Source organism: Prionailurus viverrinus, chromosome A3, assembly GCF_022837055.1.
Source record: "Prionailurus viverrinus isolate Anna chromosome A3, UM_Priviv_1.0, whole genome shotgun sequence".
In the NCBI taxonomy this organism is placed as follows: domain Eukaryota; kingdom Metazoa; phylum Chordata; class Mammalia; order Carnivora; family Felidae; genus Prionailurus; species Prionailurus viverrinus.
In genome coordinates this window covers 38,909,113-38,929,187 of record NC_062563.1, presented here as the reverse complement: position 1 = coordinate 38,929,187, position 20,075 = coordinate 38,909,113, and the positions used below count along the sequence as shown (strand labels likewise).

Below are 20,075 nucleotides of genomic sequence, written 5' to 3'. Positions count from 1 at the left end.
CCTCTCTCCCCTCAGAAACCCCTTTGCTCTTTCACTTCTTTTCTGTTTCAGATCTCAGCCTCATGGTCTGATAACCAAGTTTCTAGGAGTAGGAAAAGGAAGTCTGGGGGTGCAGGGATCTAGTTTTCTGCCTCTGATAGTCATCTTTCAGATGAAGCCATTTGGAATGTACAGTTTCTTGGAAGAACCTGAGATATTATTTGAAGCTGGCATTCTACCTGGCAACGGGAACACAAAAGTAAATGTAAAACTGCAGATCAGGAGCTGGTAAATTTTTTTTGTAAAGGGGCAGAGAGTAAATGTTTTGGCTTTGTGAGTCACATGTAGTCTTGGTTGCATATTTCTTCCCCTACCCCTACTCACCCTCCTCTCCCTCCATTTCTTCCTCCTCTTTCTTCTCCTCCTTCTCCCCTTCCTTCTTCTTGACCCTTTAAAAACGTGTAGGCCATATAAAAACAGGCCACATTTTGACACCCAACTGCCACAGACAGTCACAATTATTCTTTTACCCCCAATGGCCTCTCTCCAATTGCAATTAGTTTAGTTTTTAAAACACTGACAATGCAGTTTAAAGGGATAATTAACTGCCAGGTTTCCTCTGTCTCCTCCCTTGGAGGCTTCAGCAACTCTCACACATCACCGACAGGGCTACCTGCATGGTTCTCCTGTATGTGGCTGTCAATCCACTCATCCTGGCTTCCTTATCAGACCACAAATGTCTGTCTGTGTCTCTTCAAGGCACAACAAATCCCACATCAAAGTCTCAAGTTAAACAGAATCCCCCCTTTAAATTAAACAAGTACACTGTGGCATTGCATTCTAGGTCATGGCTCTAGCGATTGTGCATAAGGCTCAGAAAACCCATCTTTTCATCCATTCAGCTCATTATGCTTGTGTTAGCTCTTGTTGTTTCAGCCTGGTCAGAATTCTTACTAGGGAAATGGTTGTCTTTTAGAAAGTGACTTTCTCTAAGGCTTAAAAATAAGTTAAAAACTTCCCCCCGAACTTGGAGCCACTCCCCTGTGTATACCAACCTGGGCAGTTTGGACGATCACATGTCCTAGATTCTGTTGCGGTACATGCGTAGCCACAAGACCTAGTCCGTTTCTGGTTGCCGTTCCCACAGGTGACACTGCAGACAGACCAGAGACTCCAGTCGCCCTCACCATCTGTGGAATCTGGAAGGGAGCCAGGGATACGGTCACCAGCCTTGCCCAAGGAGTCCCCAAATCCCTCTTGTCAAGCAGCCTGCCAGTTGTCTTCTTCCATCGTTCTCACTGTTGGAGAGGACTAGATGCCGGCTGGAGGCAAAAGGCTTATGGCTCCAGGGTTCATTCTGGGATTAGCTTCATGAGAGCATGACTCTGTCTGAGGTTTTGAGCACTGTGGTGGTCAGCACACAGCCAGGGCCTGACTCCTAGAAGGTGCCCGGTCAGTGCTTATTGAGAATGCCTGCATTTGTAGAGTATGGGATCATGGAATACTATGGTAGGTAGTTTTCAAAGATGGCCACCATCAGTCCTTTCCCTCCTATTACATATGAGAGAGAGAGAGAGAGAGAGAGAGAGAGAGAGAGAGATTGAGAGTGTTTATTTCCCCTTCTTTAAAATCTGAGCTGACTTTGGCCTTAAGAGGGCCTGGCAGCTTCTGACTTTTGCTCTAGGCAATCTGGTCACTGTGAAAGAAACTGAGGCTAAACTTGTGAGTTGTGGGACACCGCATGGAGATGGAGGAGGCACATGAGGGGCTGCGAGGCACACACACATGAGTGAAGCCTTGTTGAATCTTCCAGCCCTTCCCAGTGGACAGATGAACACAGTGGATGCTTAGGAGCACACCAACTGCCTAGTGGGGCCCTGCATGAACTCCTGAGCCACAGAATCGGGATAAATAATAAACTGCTGTTTTTTTGTTTGTGTTTTGTTTAAAATTTTTATTTTAGAGAGAGTGAGAGTGCAAGTGGGGGAGAGGGGCAGAGGGAGAGAGAGAGAGAAAGAGAGGGAAAATCTTAAGCAGGCTCCATGCTCAGCTCAGAGTCTGATACGGGGCTTGATCTCATTACCCTGGGATCATGACCTGAGTCGAAATCAAGAGTTGGATGATCAACTGACTGAGCCACCCAGGCACCCCTAAAACCATTGTTGTTTTGGGATGGTTTGTTATATAGCAGTAGATAACTGCTACATAAAGGTAGAGATAGAAATGATCCTTTGAGTTCATCACTCAATATCTATCCAATGAATATTTATTGAGCCCCTATTATATGCCAGGCATAATTCTAGTTATGTGGGAAATATCATTAAATAAAACTTTCAAAGATTTTTTTCCTGGTGGAACTAATATTTTAGTAAGAAAAGTCAGACAATAATCAATAAAAAATGAGTAAGTTATACAGTGTATTAGAAGTCAATAAATGATAAGGAAAAAAGGAGTAGACCAAACTGGGGGGTGGGGGTGCTGAGAATGTGAGTGGTGTGAGGAAAGTTGGTATGTTATCAAGATGAAGTTCCTCTTTTAAAAGTAAAGAAACCAAGTCCTGGAGGGACTGGGGAACTTACCCAACGTCATAAGGGTAACAGAGAGGAAAGCTTGGGCCCTAGTGCTAAGCCCTCGGTCTGCACAGCATGATCCCCTCTGAAGCATCTGCACTCTGTAATACTTTCTCCTGATTTGTCCAGATCTTCCTACGGCCGTGGGGCTGCCGCCAATGCCAAACTTGGAGCTACAGGCATGTGCTTTGCAGGGAAGGGGCCCTCTCTGTTCATAACAGGTCGCGGTGATTGTTATGATGTAGGCCCATCAGGAATGTAGTCCACACATGTTTCTACCTGCAGGATGGGCCCTGTGCCAGCCTCCCAGGCTGCTGTTTGCATGGCATCCACTCTGAACACTCCTCAGGCAAACACAGGGCCGCCGAGTCTCCTCAGCCCATTAAACGGAGTTGGGGAGGGGGGTGTCGTTCATGGTTGTGTCCTCTTCCCTAACCCAGAGCAGAGAGTTTGCCCACACCTTGCCTGCCCCAAGGGCCCCCATCCATTTCTTCTCTCTCCCCAAAAAGGAATCTTTTTGTATTTTGATTATCTTCTAAGAAATGGTTTTCTAGAAACACGGCCGAGCAGGTGTTTGAAACTACTGTCTCGTGTGAAGGAGTTGGGCCCATTTCCCCAGTGTCAGCCTCTCCATCTCTCTTATCTCTTACTAGGCATCAACAGTAGAATTAGAGAGACAAGTTGCTTCCAGAGGGCGAAACCACCTCAGTAAGGGTGGTTGCTGCTCCCTCCAAGACCTCTGTGGCCTGGTATCTCTTGGTAATCTCCCCCTGAGAACACCAGAGCAATCATGAGATCACACTCTGGTCAGTGGGAACATCCAGGTGCAGTGGGTTATAGGCACACACGAACACACTGAACCACATCCAACACGTACCACCAAGACCAGATTTGTTGAAGGGAACAACGACAACAAAAGTCACAAGTAAAGGTCGTAATGTCATTAGACTCATAAAGGGGACGGTGGGCAAGTCAGAGAAAGCTTACTAAATCAGGTAAGTAGAGTTTATGTCATGTATATGCTAGGTACATAATCCAGTGATGCCAAGTGGTGTAGCTGTTTTGCTCAGCCAAAGCAATGGGACCTCAACCATCTAGATCTCCTACAGCCTTTCCTTCCTGTTGCAGTAAAATGGAGAGACATTTTGGAAAATATCTTTGACCTTTAAGATTCTAACATTAAACCCGCCATGCGGCTTATATTGGAATCTTTGCACAAGGTAATTTCTGGTCTTGGTTTCTTGGATCTAAATTATTGAATGTTAATACTGTGTTGGATATGTGAAAAATGACTTCCATCATTCCTTTCCCCATATCTGCCCTTCGGTTACTCTCTTCTCCTGCCCACCAGCCTGGGCCATATGACTTGCTTTGGCCAATGGGAAAATAGCAAACATGATGCAAACAGAGGCAGGAAAAGTGTTCGTGGATTAGGGTTTGCTCTCTTGACACAGAGAACTCTTCCATCACTATGTGAAGAGCCTGGGCTGGCAACCTGGGGGGTGAGGGACCAGTTAGAGGCCCCAACCACCCCAGCATGCCCAGCTATTCAGCTAGGGCCCCATCATTGAGTAAAGCCATCCTAGACTATCCAGCCTCAACCAAGCCAGCCCAGAGCTGAATGACAATTCAGGCAAAGTTCAGACTCTTTTCTTTTTTTCTTTTTTTTAAATGTTTATTTTTGAGAGACACAGAGAGGCAGAGAGAGAGCATGAGCAGAGGAGGGGCAGAGAGAGAGGGAGATAGAGAATCCCAAGTAGGTCCCATGCTGTCAGCGCTGAGCTGGATATGGGGCTTTGAACTCATGACCTGAACCCAAACCAAGAGTTGGATGCTTAACTGACTGAGCCACCCAGACACCCCAAAACTGTAGATTCTTAAGAAAGAACCCATTTGGGGGCGCCTGGGTGGCGCAGTCGGTTGAGCGTCCGACTTCAGCCAGGTCACGATCTCGCAGTCCGTGAGTTCGAGCCCCGCGTCGGGCTCTGGGCTGATGGCTCAGACCCTGGAGCCTGTTTCCGATTCTGTGTCTCCCTCTCTCTCTGCCCCTCCCCCGTTCATGCTCTGTCTCTCTCTGTCCCAAAAAAAAAAAAAAAAAAAAAGAAAGAACCCATTTGTTCTTTTAAGACACTAAATTTAGGGGGTGGTTTCTTAAGCAGCAAAAGTTACCTGTTACAAATACACCATAAAATTCTCCCTAAAATATGCTCTCTAGATGGCTAGCAGAGTCTGGAACAATGAAGGGTTTATTATCCCAATAAGTGGCTCTCTTCATGTTATTATTAGTTTTTTTGTTTTTTTAAAAGCATAAAGAGAAAGAGAGAGAAAAAATGAGCAGGGGAGGGCCAGAGAGAAAGGGGGACAGAGGATCTGACACAGGCTCTGTGCTGACAGCAAAGAGCCTGACGTGGGTCTCGAACTCAGGAGCTGAGTTCAGATCATGACCTGATCTGAAGTCAGACAACCAACTGAGCCACAAAAGCGCCTCTTCATGTTTTTATTTTAAATGCTCACAAAGCCACTGATTTTTCCAGTTTTTCAAAACATGGTCCCCCAAATCAGAAACAGAAAAGCTCCATACCCATGTGGCTAATCATTTCTATTAGGTTAGCAATGAAATGAAGCCACCTCCTAGGGCAAAGCGTGTATGTCCACTCACTACCCTGCAGGCTCCATAGCATACTGTCCCAGATAAATGTCCCAGCAAAGACCCTCCTCTTGGGTAATCTCTATTTGTTTAATGCATGCAAAGGACCGAAAGCTTTGAGGGCAGTATTCCTTTCTGCTATAGCAAAACAAGCCTGTTGTCATGTGCTCACCTGCCACGGAGCATCGCTCAGAGCAAAAAATGAATATGAACAACAGTAACCACTAAGATGACAACAATGGCAGTAAAACACAGTCCCTGTGACATCAAAGAGTTCAATGAAGGAAGAAAACAATCCACAGGGTACTGGGCTGAGAGCTGGGTCTCAATCATGTCATTTGAAATTTTAAAGTAGTGATTAAGCAGTTTCAGGTCACTAGAGTTCTGTGGGACAGTTATAGTGTCTGGGCAACTGGAGTGATTTGGGTCTTGACTTGGTTACTGGCAAGCCTCCACCACTAATCCTAGATGAGAGTGGATACCAATTATTGAGGGCCTGCTTTAACCAGCTTCTCCGTCTAAATACACTGATTAAACTCCTATAATAATCCTGTAAGGTAGGTAGAAACTTCCTCCTTTTATGGATAAAGAAACTGAGGCTCAGAGAGGTTAAGGGTCTTGCCTAAGGACACACAGCTCAAGCCTGGCAGATCTGGGATTAGATGTGAGGTCTCTGTGGCAGCATGCTGTTCTATATCCTGGTACTCCTGCAGCTTTAATTCTGGCCCATGTTGGCCTCTCTTTTTTAAGACACCCACTTATGTGGCCATAATTCAACATTACAAAGAAAAAGCCTCGACAAAAATCACTGTGAAATCTATTAAAATAGGACCATGACCAGTCAGAGAATTGCAAAGAACTGAGTCCCAACCCAGGTTTACAGTAAGCGATGCCTATCTGATTTCATTATATGGTTGATTCAGAACAATTTTGGCAATGGTATTCTACTATTTGACAGAAAAATATTTACTCAGATTCTTTCTTGGTCCTTGATGATACCTTAAGTGTCTACACAGAAGGTATTTAAAATGCAGCATCTCAAATTGAGTCCAAAATTGAGCCAACCCGTGGTCACATCATATGTTTCCACAATCGCAACTTAGGTGTAACTAACTCCCATTGTGTATTTTAGAATTTATTCTAAAGATGCCATTACATTCTATTTTTTTTACACCAACATTTTTTTGAAGAACTCTTTGGCCACAAACATTTAAATTATTACGAAAGATCCTCCCTTCAAAAATCCGAGATCAACTTCCACCACAAAGGCCAGTTCCTGTGGTGATTTTCACACATACTTAGGCACAGTGAGTCTTGCTGCTTTGCCACCGCAGGAACCTCGCCATCCTGGGCCATGTGTTCATTCCCTCTGTCCTTCACCACACACATCATAGGGATAAATACTTAGACATTGTTTAGTAGTTTCTTATTGATTGAAATAAAGAGCATTCAGCTCATCCGATGCTGTGTGGAATTCTGGAAATCACACATTCCTTGTGAGCCCGTCAGGGATGTAAGTAATCATTCATTCATTCTGCATGCTACTGAGCATTTACAACATGCTCAGAGTCTTGCTAGTCAAAGTGTGGTCTGAGCACTGTCAGCTTCATCTATGGCATCAGACGCTGCATTTTAAAAGACCCAAGGTTAGGGGTGCCTGAATGGCTCAGTCAGTTAAGTGTCTGACTTCAGCTGAGGTCATGATCTCATGGTTAGTGGGTTCAAGCCCCATATCGGGCTCTGTGTTGACAGCTCAGGGCCTAGAGCCTGCTTTGGATTCTGTTATCTCCCTCTCTCTCTGTCCCTCCCCTGCTTGTGTTCGTTCTCTCTCTCTTTCTCTCAAAAACAAACAAACAAACAAACAAACAAACAAACATTAAAGAAAAAGACCTCCAGGCTATTTGTGTGCACACTGAAACCCAAGAAGCACTCCCTTAGGGATATTTTAAGGGACAAGATTTTCTTTATAAAGTAGCAATCCTGATATCTGCTCTAAGGATGAGGAAGTTACCAAGAGATAGTCCAAACCCATGAAAGATGGGGGTTTCCCATGGCCCAGGGATGCTGTGAGATCCAGATGTGGGATACTGCACAGGTATTCTAGGCCTAGAGAGCTGGGGTGAAGGTGACAGAGGCAACCACAGGAACTGTCCTAGTAGAAGCAAATTCTATCCTCAAGATTGAAATGGACAATGTTCTTAATGTTCATGAATTTGGTAGAGTGTATTCTGTAAGAGCTTTAGATGCAAAAGTTGTTTCTAGTGGTGGTCTTCAACTTCAATGAGCATGAGAATCACCTGCTGACCTTGGCTGAGAAAAGAAAGAAACAAAAAAGCAAAGAAAGACCAACTCCAGGTCTCACTCCTAGACACTCTACTTCAGCAGAAGGACAGCAGCATCTCTCAAATGAGGCTGCACACCGGAGTCACTCATGGAGCTTTGAAAAACTAATGCTTGGGCCTCAACCTGAGAGATCCCAATATAACTGGTCTGAAGACAAGTCTCGGCATCGACTTTAAAAAATTGCTGGGTGAGTATAATGAGCAACCAAGGCTGAGAACCATTGCTCTGGGATAGTGGTGCTCAGTGTACCAGAACCTCTGGAAGGCCTGTTCAAACACAGATTTTGGGGATCCCACCCCAGAGTGTCTTATTCAATAGGCCTGGGGTTGGGGCCTGAAGATCTGCATTCCCATCACAGTCTCAGGTGATGTTGATGCAGCCGATTTGGGGTTTACACTTTGAGGAATGTTGGTATAGAGAGAGACAGGGCTGGGACCAGGATTGGCATTTTATTTTCATTTTTTTTTTATGGGTATTTTTGAGAGAGACAGAGTGTGAGCAGGGAAGGGGCAGAGAGAGAGGGGAAGACACAGAATCTGAAACAGGTCCCAGGCTCCTAGCTGTCAGCACAGAGCCCAACATGGGGCTTGAGCTCTGAAAGGCGAGATCATGACCTGAGACAAAGTCAGGCACCAAACCGACTGAGCCACCCAGGTGCCCCAAGGATTGGCATTTTTAAACATGCAACCAAGGGATTCTGATGTGGAGGGTCTGAGCTCCATTCTTTGAAACAATGTTCTGTATGTGCTGAGCAAACAGCTTAAGCCAAAAACCAGTGGTGACATGTCAGACTGGCACCCAGGGATCCCCTGTGTTTCTCTTGCTCAACACCATGGGACTTTCCCCCCCATTTATATCTTCTAATCTAAGCATCCATTTCTTTTGTCCTAAAGGATGTGCTATGTTTTATTCCCTAGAGAGGCAGAATAACACAATGGTTAAGAGAACAGATGCTGGACTCGGACCGCCTGAGATGAATCCTAGGTCTTGACCCTTCAAGCCAAATTGTTTAACTTCTCTAGCCTTCAGTTTTTCCATCTGTAAAATGGGGTATCGGCCTCAAATCGCTGATTAAATAAGCTAATGTATGTGAGATGCTATGAAGTGGGACTGGGGCATGGGGAGTGCTATAAAACGTTGATGATTATTCCCAGTCCTTTCTCTTAGAAACAGATAAATTGGACTTCTTCCAGAAAAGGGGGAAGGTTTGAGAAGCCTCCTGGCTGGCAAGAATATGGGAGTTCTCTTTCTGCTACCCTAGTATTTGATGTGTATCTCTACCATGGCACTGTTTTCCTCTCTCACTTAACTTTTCTCCCTTATACAGATGGTGAGATCCTCATTAGGGAAGACCCATGTCTTTCTAACTTTTGGATTCCCAGAGCCTAGCATGGTGGCAGACACAATGCATGATCTTCAGAAAAGGTCTTCCTGCTTTGGAAGTTGCCTGCTATCATCTATTAGCAGCAGAAATGACTCTCCAATATACAACTGGTCTTCCTACTGAGAAATGGAGGTAAGGGTGAGAAGGCAATGGTGTGAGACAAATCATCCCCATTGTATAGCATTTGTTCCTAAGGCTGCGGATGGTGAAGCCACAAGAACACTGTCATGATGGGTGAATTTGTAAGATATCAGATATTCTCATAACATGAGGCAGACTGCCTGATTCCCCACAAAGCCTTGCCAGGTCTGTTTCATTTCCTCTTTTTGCACACATGAGATGTGTTTCCCAGCTTTCCTTGAATCTATGTGGGCCATATGACTACGTGTCACCAACAGAATGTGGTGTGGTGGTGTGCTAAGCAGATGTGATGTGTATCATCTCCAGGCTGAGGGGTTAAGATCATGGGTGCCTTTTCTAGGCCTCCCCTGACCCCTTGACTGCCAGCCAAGGAGCATAACTCAGGTCCTGATGGTTTGCCGAGCTCCAACATGGAAGAAGCCTGGATCCCTGAATGACTGAGTGGAGCTGAGTTTCCCCCACTGTCTCCCACTCCGACTCAAGTGAACCATGATTTTTATTATTTAAATCACTGAATTTGTAAGTTGTTTGTTACCTCACTTCTCCTACTCTAAAAACATGGGAAACTAGAAATCCCAACTTGGGGTCTTCACATTTATTCGTGGGGGAGCCTTACTTTGACAACCTGTGAAGCACATGTTCATGTGGATTCCCAAGGGCTGCTCCACTGCCAATGTCAAACATAACATGGTTGCCTGGTCAACAGAGGCAACTGAACACATCTCTTTTTACTAAATTGATTTTTAGTATGAATTTTTCAGTAAAATATGCAAGGAAGTTAATTTGGTGCTATCTTCACTTTTAGAAATAAAACTTTTTTGGGAAAAAAAGCAGAATGTCAAAGATCCGTAACTAAAAAAAAAAAAAAAAAAAAAATTCTCTCCTAGGATAATTGGTATGATTTAAAAATTATAGGCTTTCCAGAAAAATGTGGCTGCTGGTGCCTCCTTGGGGCTTCTGTGGAACAAAGTCTTTATGAAGACCAAAAACCACATACTGTAAACTGGGTTTTGCTTGGCTCCGTGTCCATTAGGCCTCATCATCCTCATTTATTCTCCCCATCAATTTTAGATCGCTGGGTGGTATACTCACCATATTCTGGCTGGTCTTTGGTTTCAAAAGTCCGGTGGCCTGGGGCTGGACGGTCCCACCCCCTGGGGGGGTTGAGGAAGTTGCTGTCGTCTGAGGTACTGTCGTACTTATAGTCTTGGTCCCCGCTGTTGGCCCTCGTCAGGGACAAGGACCTCTGCCACCAGGCCCTCCAGTCAGGGGACGGGACTGACCAGCTGGGCTTATTCTCTGGATGCTGATCTTTATCTGCTTCAGAGTCAGGACCATCCACCACCTCTATGGTGACCTGAAGAATTCAGAACAGGGCAGAGTCAATGAGGAGTTGATAGTCTCCAAACTAGGTACCCTCAGAAGAAAGTCTAAGAGAGTAGAGGGAAATGATGGCTGTGTCCCTCATGGAGGAAAGCTGAGGCCAAATGGCAATACAGAATGGAAAACACCCAGGAATGGCCCAAATGAACCACATGACCAGACAGAACTGATGTACATGGGCTTCAGGTTGTGAGGAGACAGTTCATCACTAGGGTTCCTGATTTTCTGATGACTACATTGCTGGGAAGTCTTTAATTCAAGAAGTAAACATGTACTATATGTGTTTCTAAGGTGACACAAGAATAATTATAATAAAACCAAATACTTCTTGAGTACTAAATCTGTAACCAGGCACTGTTTTACGTGTTCTACATATATTAATTTATTTAATCCTCATAATAACCGAATAAAGTTGGTACTACTGATTGGCCCCTATGATTGACTGTCTGAAAAGATGGCCTCAGCAATTCATCCCATCTTTGTATTAAGAAGTGGAGGTTATTTCCTCTCCCTTTTATTCTGGCCCAGTCTTGTGACTCACTTTGTTCAGTAGAATATGGTAGGAGTGACGCTGTGACAAGCCTCATGAGGTCTTGCAGCTTCCATTTTCATTCTCTTGGAATGTTCCTACCACTAGGTAAGGAAGCCTTACACATAGTGAAGAGAGAGGCCACTTAGCAGAGAGCTGAGGTACTTCAGCCAATGGCCAGCTCCAGGGCCCCAGTCATGTGAGTAAGGCCATCTTGGATGCTCCAGCCCAGTTGGGTTACCACAGTCAATACCATGTGGACCAGAGACAAGCTCTTTTGGCTGAGCCCTGTTCAAATTCCTAACCCACAGGACTGTGGGCAATCCAGGATCATCGCTTCAAGCTGTTAAATTTTGGTTGCTAGACAGCAACAGGTTAGCTTTTTGCAGAGAAGTTAACAACTTGCTGAAGGTCACACAGCGAGAGTGGCAGATGCAAACTGTCTAGCCCTAAAGCCCATGCTCTCAACAACTTTGTGACACTAACTCTCAAAAGGTAATAGAAGTACTGTCCCCTCATGCAAATAGGGGGGGCAAGAAGGCCACAGAGGCTGGTGGGGACTGGCCGCCACAGGTTGTGTAGAGGTGTGAGCACAAGGTCCTCAAGAGCCGCAGTTGTGCCTTTCACCCATCCCACATCCAGACTCTGTGTGCACTCCTCAACTGACCCTGAGGGTCAGAGCAGATAATCCCAGAGCCAAGGTTAGAACTTGCTCTTGGATGTACAGAGCCTAGTTTTGAAGTCACGGGGCTGGAAGAATGCAGTTTCTTGGCTCTGAGAGACAATCAACGTAGAGAAACTTGTTTAAAAAAATATAATAAAAGACTCATTGGGTTCCTTTGGCCATCACATAGCCCTTGCAACACCCCCTGGATGAGTTGTGTGCAAATGAATCAGAAACATGTGCTCCGAGTAATCAGCGCAAGATGTACTGGGCAGATGCGTTTCCAGTTTTGCCCTAACTCGACATCTGAGAGAGTTGCTGGGATGCTCTGCCAAATTGCACCAGGGTGTGCCCATCTCTGAGACAAACAGACCCTTCCTTGTGTACTAGGAATGGGGAGGTTTGAATTCTACTCACTTTGACATTCCAAGGAGGTTGCCCAGCCTATGGTAGGCCTGGGCTATGGCCTTGTGTGGTCCAGACACAAGGTCAAGGGTATGACCATCAGTCCCAGAGTATCCTCGGGCTACAGGAAGCCAAGTGAATCTTTTTCTGGTGTGGGATACCTAGAAGGGCATCATTGGCTTTATTCCATGCCACCATCATCTCCAGCCTGGTAAGCATCTCTTGCATATTAATAAATAATTATGGAATGTTTAGTAGTCTTCCAGAAAGGAAAAAAAGGGAAGAGAAGAACAGGAATACCTCATACATCTTATATCACTGCTGTTTGTTGCAAAGGCTGATTGCTGGAGAGTGACTGGGACCCACATGCAGCCCTGGGAGGACAGGTGCCCCTGGAATGCACAGCTGGGTGGTGCAGAACTGACCCAGGTAGTGACAGGGCAATGCTGAGCCTTCAGAGACATAACCTTTCTCTTCTGCAGTCTCGTTCCCCTCTGCCTACAGACTGAACGACTGAGCCGCAACAATCATCTGTAAGGCTATTAAGGGTCTCAGAGGGGAGAAACTGCCAAGAGCTGGGCAAGCCTGCAATTATGGTAATGAAATCAGTCTCTGGGTAGAAGATAAGGGGGAACGTGCCCAACGGTTTTGGTATTCCATTTGTATTCAGACTGGAGTCGAAGGGATTGCCTAAGCAGACGTGCCCTGCAATTTCTCCAAGCTGGGAATAAAAACAATTTCATGTTTTAAGCTATTACCGTCAATACGATTTTTCCCCCCAAACTGTTGCTCAGGTCCAAACAAAATAGATTTGTTGCCTGGCCAGGCAATAAGTAGCAAAATACGAATTTACTCCAAAAACCATATCGATGACTGAATCTTAACAGCTTAGAGGTTTCTTTTTCCCCTTTAGTTTCTGGCCACAGCCCCAACTGAATTAAAAACAAAACAAAACAAACAAAAAAACAAAAACACACATAAATCTTAAACCCACCCTTCCCTGCAGTTAATAATGTGGAAATCTCATACTGATATCAGAAGAAGAAATCTAATCTTGAACCTGAAATTTTATAGGCATCCAATTAAAGAAACTTAATGAGCATGATCAGTGGCTTCTTGGATGGCAGAGATTAGTTTTATATTTCCTGTTGCTCTCATTCTTATTTACATGTTCTTCAGCATCAAAGAATGTGTGGATAAAGATGCCTTAAACAATAATCAATGTGACAGGCTGAAGATGTGGGAGTATAGCAGATTTCCAAGCCAAAAAAGATGCTAGACCTTACTATCTTTTCTGTTCCTTAATATGCATAATTGATGTGCTTTAGTATATTTATTTTTTCTGGACTTTTCCACACCATGAATCAAGACAGTACAAGAAAGAGAACTCTTTTAAAAGACCCAAGCCCAACTTCTGGCAGGAACTTGTCAGCTCCAAAAAAAGAAAAAAAAAAAGTCCAAAATAAGTGTCGATTTGGGGAATTCTGTCCAAAATTAGGAAGTGAGGATAAGATCCTATGAAGTGCTACCAGCTTCTTTCCTTCTCTTGATAGTTATTTGTTAGAAACAAACTCTTTACAGTAACTTGCTCTGAAAAGCACTTTTCATAGAGAAACTAACACATTTCTCAGTCTATAGGTTAATAAACTAATGACTCTGCGAATACATAAGCTTTGACCTCTCAGGAGAATCTTCTAGAATCTTTTAACTCAGTCCTCTAGGCCTGGAGACCTCTGGTGATTAGGCAGGTGTGGGTTGGTATTTCCCAGACAGGAAAATGAACCCTGTATGGTGAAGTGATTTCCTGAAAAGCACAGAGCATCCAGACAAGGAAATAATCTCCAGTGAAGAGTTAGGTCCCAGATTACGCTCTCCCTCCTTCCATGACAAATGCAGCAGAAAGAACACAAAATGGACTAAGGAAGTATATAATCTCTGCCTCTCAGACTCACCGATGCTCCAAAACACAACTATAGTAACCCAGCAGTTACCAGTAACTGTGGTTAGTACTTTGAGGTTTGCAGTGTGCTTGCCCAAACATTATTGCTTGTTCTTCACTAGTTAGATCTGAATTTCAGGCACAGAAACTGGATTGGAGAATTCAAGTTCCTGAGGGGAACAGCAACATGCAGAGCTGGTCTCAAAACTAGTTCTTATGATTCCCAGTTATTTTTTTTTAAGTTTATCTATTTATTTTCAGAGAGAGAGAGAGAGAGAGAGAGAGAGAGAGAGAGAGAAAGAGAGAAAATGCAAGTGGGAGAGGGGAAGAAAGAGAGGGAGAGAGAGAAACCCAAGCAGAATCTGTGCTGTCAGTGCAGAGCCCTATGTGGGACTCGATCTCACAAACTGTGAAATCATGACCTGGGCTGAACTCAAGAGCCAGACTTAATCAACAGAGCCACCCAGATGCCCCTGATTCTCAGTTATTTTATACATGTTTCCTCTGTCATCTTAATCCACTATCATCACCAACCTGAATCTACCCATTTGGGGACACTTACCATATACCTGTCTCTGTGTTAAGTGCTTCATGTGGATGATCTCATTTAATTCCCACAACAAACCTTCTTTTGTTCAGTATTGTACTACAGAGATACTCATGGGTAATATTATCACCCTCATTTTATAGATAAGGACACTGAGGCATAGAGAGGTCAAGTCACCTGCATGAAACCATAGAGACCAAGCCTGGTAGATTCAAGGGTGATGCCTGATCCAATGCAGCTCAGTGCTCTGGACAACATGCTCCCATGAGAATCTTAACAATATAGGCTTGTCCACATAGCCGTGTGGGCCCATGTCTTGGGCACAGAATTTCTTGTTTCTTCCTCAGTCAGACCTGCCATTCCAAAAGTATTTTAGAGGAAAAGGAGGAGGGGAAATCACAAGTCGTAGCCCTGCCCAACTCATCTGGTTGTATCTTGTGGCACTCAAGAGGCCTATGACCATGTAAATAAGTCTGTGCAAGTAAAAAAAAAAAAAGAACTTTGGGTGACTATTTTAAGTCTCCCTCAATTGGAAAAAAGAAATAAGTATATTGGTTGAAATTAATACTAATTTCGGCTTGATCCAGAAAAGAGAAGTATTTGTTTGTGAATAGCTACTATGGTAATGAAGTGATGCAGTAAGACTAGTAATGAGTTTATTTTAGAGACTTTTGTCTTTGCTATCTGACCATCAGCTGCAGACCAAAAAACCCAGCCAACAATACTAAAGTTCAAGTCTAACTTGTCCTGGGGGAATTTCCTTTCTTTCTGAATGATTTATTTATTTATTTTTAACAAAACCCAACTTCTAGAATTGTTTCAAATTTAATATGGAGATTGTGTTCAGGAGTTTGAGGCTCTTTCTTTCTAATTCGTACATTGTTGTCTTTTCTTTTTCCCACTCACTTCCACAGCCCTAAACCAGTCCCACCTGGTTTGGAGGGGTGGGGTGGAGGTGGGGTGAAAAAATCTCCCAAAATCCAGGCTTTTTAAAGGATTTCCCTTCCTAAAAGTTAAGAGGTCCAAGAGGGATGTGACAGGCTTGCACAGGCTCAGCAATATCACTTTGCAAAGGTGTGGGCTATTTGGCAAGAGGGACAGCAGACCCTAGTCCTGGAGCGTGGGAAACTCTTCCAGACACTGGATGGATTGTGGGGGGGGGGGGCTGTTCAGAGAGAGGGGTATCACATTCCTGTTCAGCTCCCCGGCTTCAGAGCAGGACAGCTAGGTGTGGGGGTGAAGGGCAGGTTGCCAGGGGAGGGGGGAAGACAAGGCCAGGGGCCCTAGCAGCGGAAGCTGACCCACTGATGCGCCCTTCACCTTCTTCACTCTCCTCCCCAGAGAGACAAAATGCTTTGACGGCCTGGGTGATCAGTGGGGCTGTCTGCTTGGCTGAACCGCCTCGTGTCAAACCAGTGCATTTCAACAAAAGGGCAGTGTTCTAAGGAAGGGGCAAGGGCTGCCAGCACAGAAACCATCACCCCCTTTTAGAAAGCACCTCATTTTTAAAGGACCACCAGGGCACTGGTTTACTCAAGTGCAGTGGTGCATGGGGCTGCAGGGGATGGCGCTGTGTGTGTCTGTGTGTGAGAGTGTGTGTGAGCATGCGTGCTAGTGTACTCACACGCAGACCTAGGATGGGGCGCTCAGGGATGGCAGCTGCTTCGTTCTTTCTTTGAAATCTTTCTGAGTGACCCTTGTGGTCTTCCAGAAAGAAGAGGCCAGAAACACGGCTCAATTTTCTTTTCTGTCAGGCCAACAGGTCATCAGATCAACAAAACATAGGCTGCTCACCCCTTTCTACTGCCTGAGGAAGGCTAACAGACACAGGGATTGCACAGAGCAGAAGTGGAGTGGCCCATTCAGGCAGTGGACAGAAAAGTGGTAGTAGCTTAATCTTCATGGGCTTTGGACACTACAAGTATCTGGGCTAGAGTACCATTAAATTTTTAATTCATTCTGCCCATAACCCTGATATTTGCAGCTTTGGGGAGACCTATGTTCTTGGGAGTTACGGTGATCTTTGCTGTCCAAAGGGCAACTCAGAAAGGTATGAGGTCCTGAAAGAGCAGCCCTGGCCTCTTTCCACTCTGTGCTCTAAAGCATCCCTTTCAGAAGCAGCACCTGAAGGAGAACTTTTTGTTCTTGAGCTGGGGTGGTGGTAAGACAGAGTGAAAACAAAGCACTGATTGTTTCTTTCCACCTGTTGTAAGTCTATGTAAACAGGTGGCTTGGGGTCTGAGAGGACACAAGAACAAATAATTTCCATCTCTGCTGTCATTCCTTTCTGACAGTGCACAGGGAAGCTGCATTTTATGAAAGTGCCAGAAGCTTTGCCAGAATCTGGTGTTTGGCCTTTTCATAACTCACCTCCATTTATTCTTTGCTCCTTGGTTCATTCTAGTTCTCTCCACATCCACCAACTCCAGCAGCCCCTCACCTCAGGAAGCTAAGTGGAACTGTTCCAGAGCATTCTCTCCTTCCCATCCAGACAAACAACACAGTTGAGGATGATTTAAAATGAATTGTAACCTTGGGTGTTCTATTGACCTCATGCACAGATCCATCATGCACTTCGCGGTTGCCCTGTCCTTCTTTTTGAAAAAGTAATCTGGGTTTCCCATGTCTAAGGATCTCAACCACTATTCTTCCCTGACATTTAGGTTCATGTTTTAAAAAGGCCCAAGTGAGGTCTGGGGATTTCCAGACTGATGGATTTATCTGGGAGAGAAGGAGGGGGGAACTTGAAAGTGTTGCCCCAAATTTGGTTCTTAGGTAGAGCTCCATGCACTTAGTAACCTACCAGTGAGAGGACGCTCTCCCTGTAGCCTTCAGTTTGTCCGCATCTGGGTCTTTTCTTGTAGCTTTACCTAAGAAACTCTTAAATCTATTACATTAATAGCTCAATCCTCAGCATTAAGCCCTATACTACATTTCCCACCTCTGGGGGAATAAAAAGGTGAGTCACAACAAACCTAAAATTGTTTGGAGCATGGCCTAAGCTCCCCTGGAGTGAAGGTAGTCTGGTCCTGAAACCATAAATTCTATAAAAAAGGAAGAAATCACTTCCTGTAGAGGAAGGCCTGATGGGGAGCACTGTCGAGCAACAGTAAGGAGATGTCTGCACCTTTTTTGCCAATCTGCACCTCCCTCAAGAAGATCCTCTGTTCTTTAGCAGAAAGCCATGCAGCCACTTCCTGGAGAGAGAGGAGTGGAGCAAAAGGCCTGTTTTTCTAATTAATCAATTAGAACAATAGAAGACTCATTGGAAATGTTAAGAGGTGCATGATGTGATTTCTGTGTATGAGTTGTCAAAGAATTACCTCCAAAGCATTGTTCACTTCTACACCCTCAACATTATCCTGCCCCATTTCTTCCCATCTATGCAGACCTGTTCACAATGGAACATAGCATTTTTTTTCTCTCTCGCCTCTGTCTCCATGATCCCTTTGGCATGGTCTTAAGTGGTAGCTGCGACCTTCATATGCATGTCATTTCCTGGAGGGAGAAGGTCTTACATTTCTTAATTTCCCATAACCTAACTCAGCATTTTATACACAGTAGGAGCTGGTCAACATTCTAACGGAGGTGTAGTCTCTGTGACATTTCTTAGCCACTATGACACTGGTATGATGAGCAAAACAACTCTGACCAAGGAAATCTGATCTAAAGTGGTGTCATGCACAGAATGTTAGTTAATTAAGGATCAATAGCTATGAGGTCAAGTTCAGGAACTTTCTGCCATGTAAGCTAATTGGAATTTGAAGCAGATAGGAAGAATACAAAAATGCTGCCCTTCCCCCAAATGAAAAGAATTGAGAACAAAGCTTAAAAGTATGGAAGCAGGCAAATGAGGACAGGAGCTACAACAGGCACTAGGTTGCCAGGGGTGGGTGAGCCTTCCTTGGTTATCATGGCTACCATCTTTGGGAAGACACAGAAGGAATTACAAGCAAAATTCAAAATTAGGAGTTTGTCTATGAAACATGGATTTGTAGGGTGAGTACTTCTGGGAGCTCAAGAGTCTACATTTGAGCTGCAACCACTGTTTACTAGACATATGACCTTGGGCAAACCAAATAGGAACTTACTGAGTACCTGTTGTATTATTGATAATGGAAAATGATGTGTGCTTCAGCTCCTTCATGAGAGTGTTGGAAGAGTCAAATCATATCAACATTTGCTTTGTAAAGCATTCTATTTCAGTGTAGATGACTTATTTTTAATCCCAGGTACCCTTTTCCCTAACCTGCCATTCTCTTCAGCTTCTTCCCATCCCATCTTAGCGGTACTGATTCATCTCTCTCCCAGGAACTTCTGTTCTCCCCTCCCTTTCTTTTATCCATTTTTAAAAATCAGTCATTTACATTTTAGAGCAACTGAAGTGTTGTCATCTCCTGAGGGGGTTGCTGGTGTCCAAGGCAAGCTAAGAGGCATTTGTGAGAGGGCCTTCCTGAGTACTTTTGAAACCCTACTATGATTTGTCTAGTGCAACCACGTGTGAGATGGGCCCTTTTCTAGAGCTACCATATTTCATCAATTTCAGGGCATCTTATTTTGTTTTGTTTTTATAATTCAACAGCTCTGAAATCAGGATGTATTGTAGTCATTGGTGTTTTCTTTTTTTTAGTGGTTCATGAAATAATGGTTCCTCTCACAATCAAGGGTGTTACACAGATGAAATACAACACTGTTCTCATAGAGATAAAATGATCGTAAATAGGATTCATTAGGAGTTAAGGAGGAAAAGGAGGTGAGGCAGTGGTTGCTTTGGAATCAGGTCAGGACACAAAGAGACAGATTGTTTCATTTTCTTCCACCTTTCAACTCTCTAGCATTACCTGGATATTTGGATTCTGCCCATTTATATCAGCTTTGGAAAGATCTGGAAAGTTTGGTAGATCAAGGAGAAAGGATCTGGGGCCATCTCTTTGTAGGGAAGGGTGCCCAGTGTCTTGCCGGAATCGCTGTCTGGGGAAGGGTTGGTGTGCAGCCTGGTGGTCCAGATGCTCCTCTGGTGCTTCTTTGGAGAGAGAAAAGCTGGTTTCTGATGTAGAGTCAGTTTCCACGTGGAGGTTATTCTAAAACAAACAGACAAGCAAATGAATAAATGAATATGAGGCACATGATTTAAAAATACCAGCCTTAACAGTCCATTAAGTTCCGGAGCAAAGACAATTCCAGTGGCTGGAATTAAACCAGGATGGCATTTCCAACTCATTTTCATTCCCCCTGGTTTATTTACTCCATCTTCAAAACGCCCAATCATCAAGAAACATTTCCCAGGCTGCTACCTGGGAATTTTCTGAGGGCTAATGAGTTATGGACTATATATTCCATTAAAGCACATCAACACAAAAGTGCTATTTTGAAGGAGAAGAGGTATTCATTCAGAACTGCAATCAAATTATGGTTTCTTTCTCACAGCTTCAATTAATTAACCACCCTGGCATTAGTTATAGCCCCAGTGTCCAGAGCTCATTTCGTCTGTGCAGGCCATGCAACAAAAGATCCGACCAAACTGGATAAACTACTTGAGTCAAA

General features: G+C 44.3%; 1 protein-coding gene across 3 annotated transcripts in view; it reads right to left on the bottom strand.

Annotated features, from left to right (window-relative positions):
- Positions 1-20,075, bottom strand: part of ISM1 (isthmin 1) — a 74,628-nt gene that overhangs the window by 8,091 nt on the left and 46,462 nt on the right. For all 3 annotated transcript variants that reach the window (XM_047852076.1, XM_047852077.1, XM_047852078.1), the window contains 3 exons: positions 19,373-19,612; positions 10,157-10,421; positions 1,035-1,178 (listed from right to left, as the gene is read on the bottom strand). In XM_047852076.1, the coding sequence (XP_047708032.1) occupies positions 1,035-1,178; positions 10,157-10,421; positions 19,373-19,612 (649 nt within the window). The remainder of the gene's footprint in view (positions 1-1,034; positions 1,179-10,156; positions 10,422-19,372; positions 19,613-20,075) is intronic.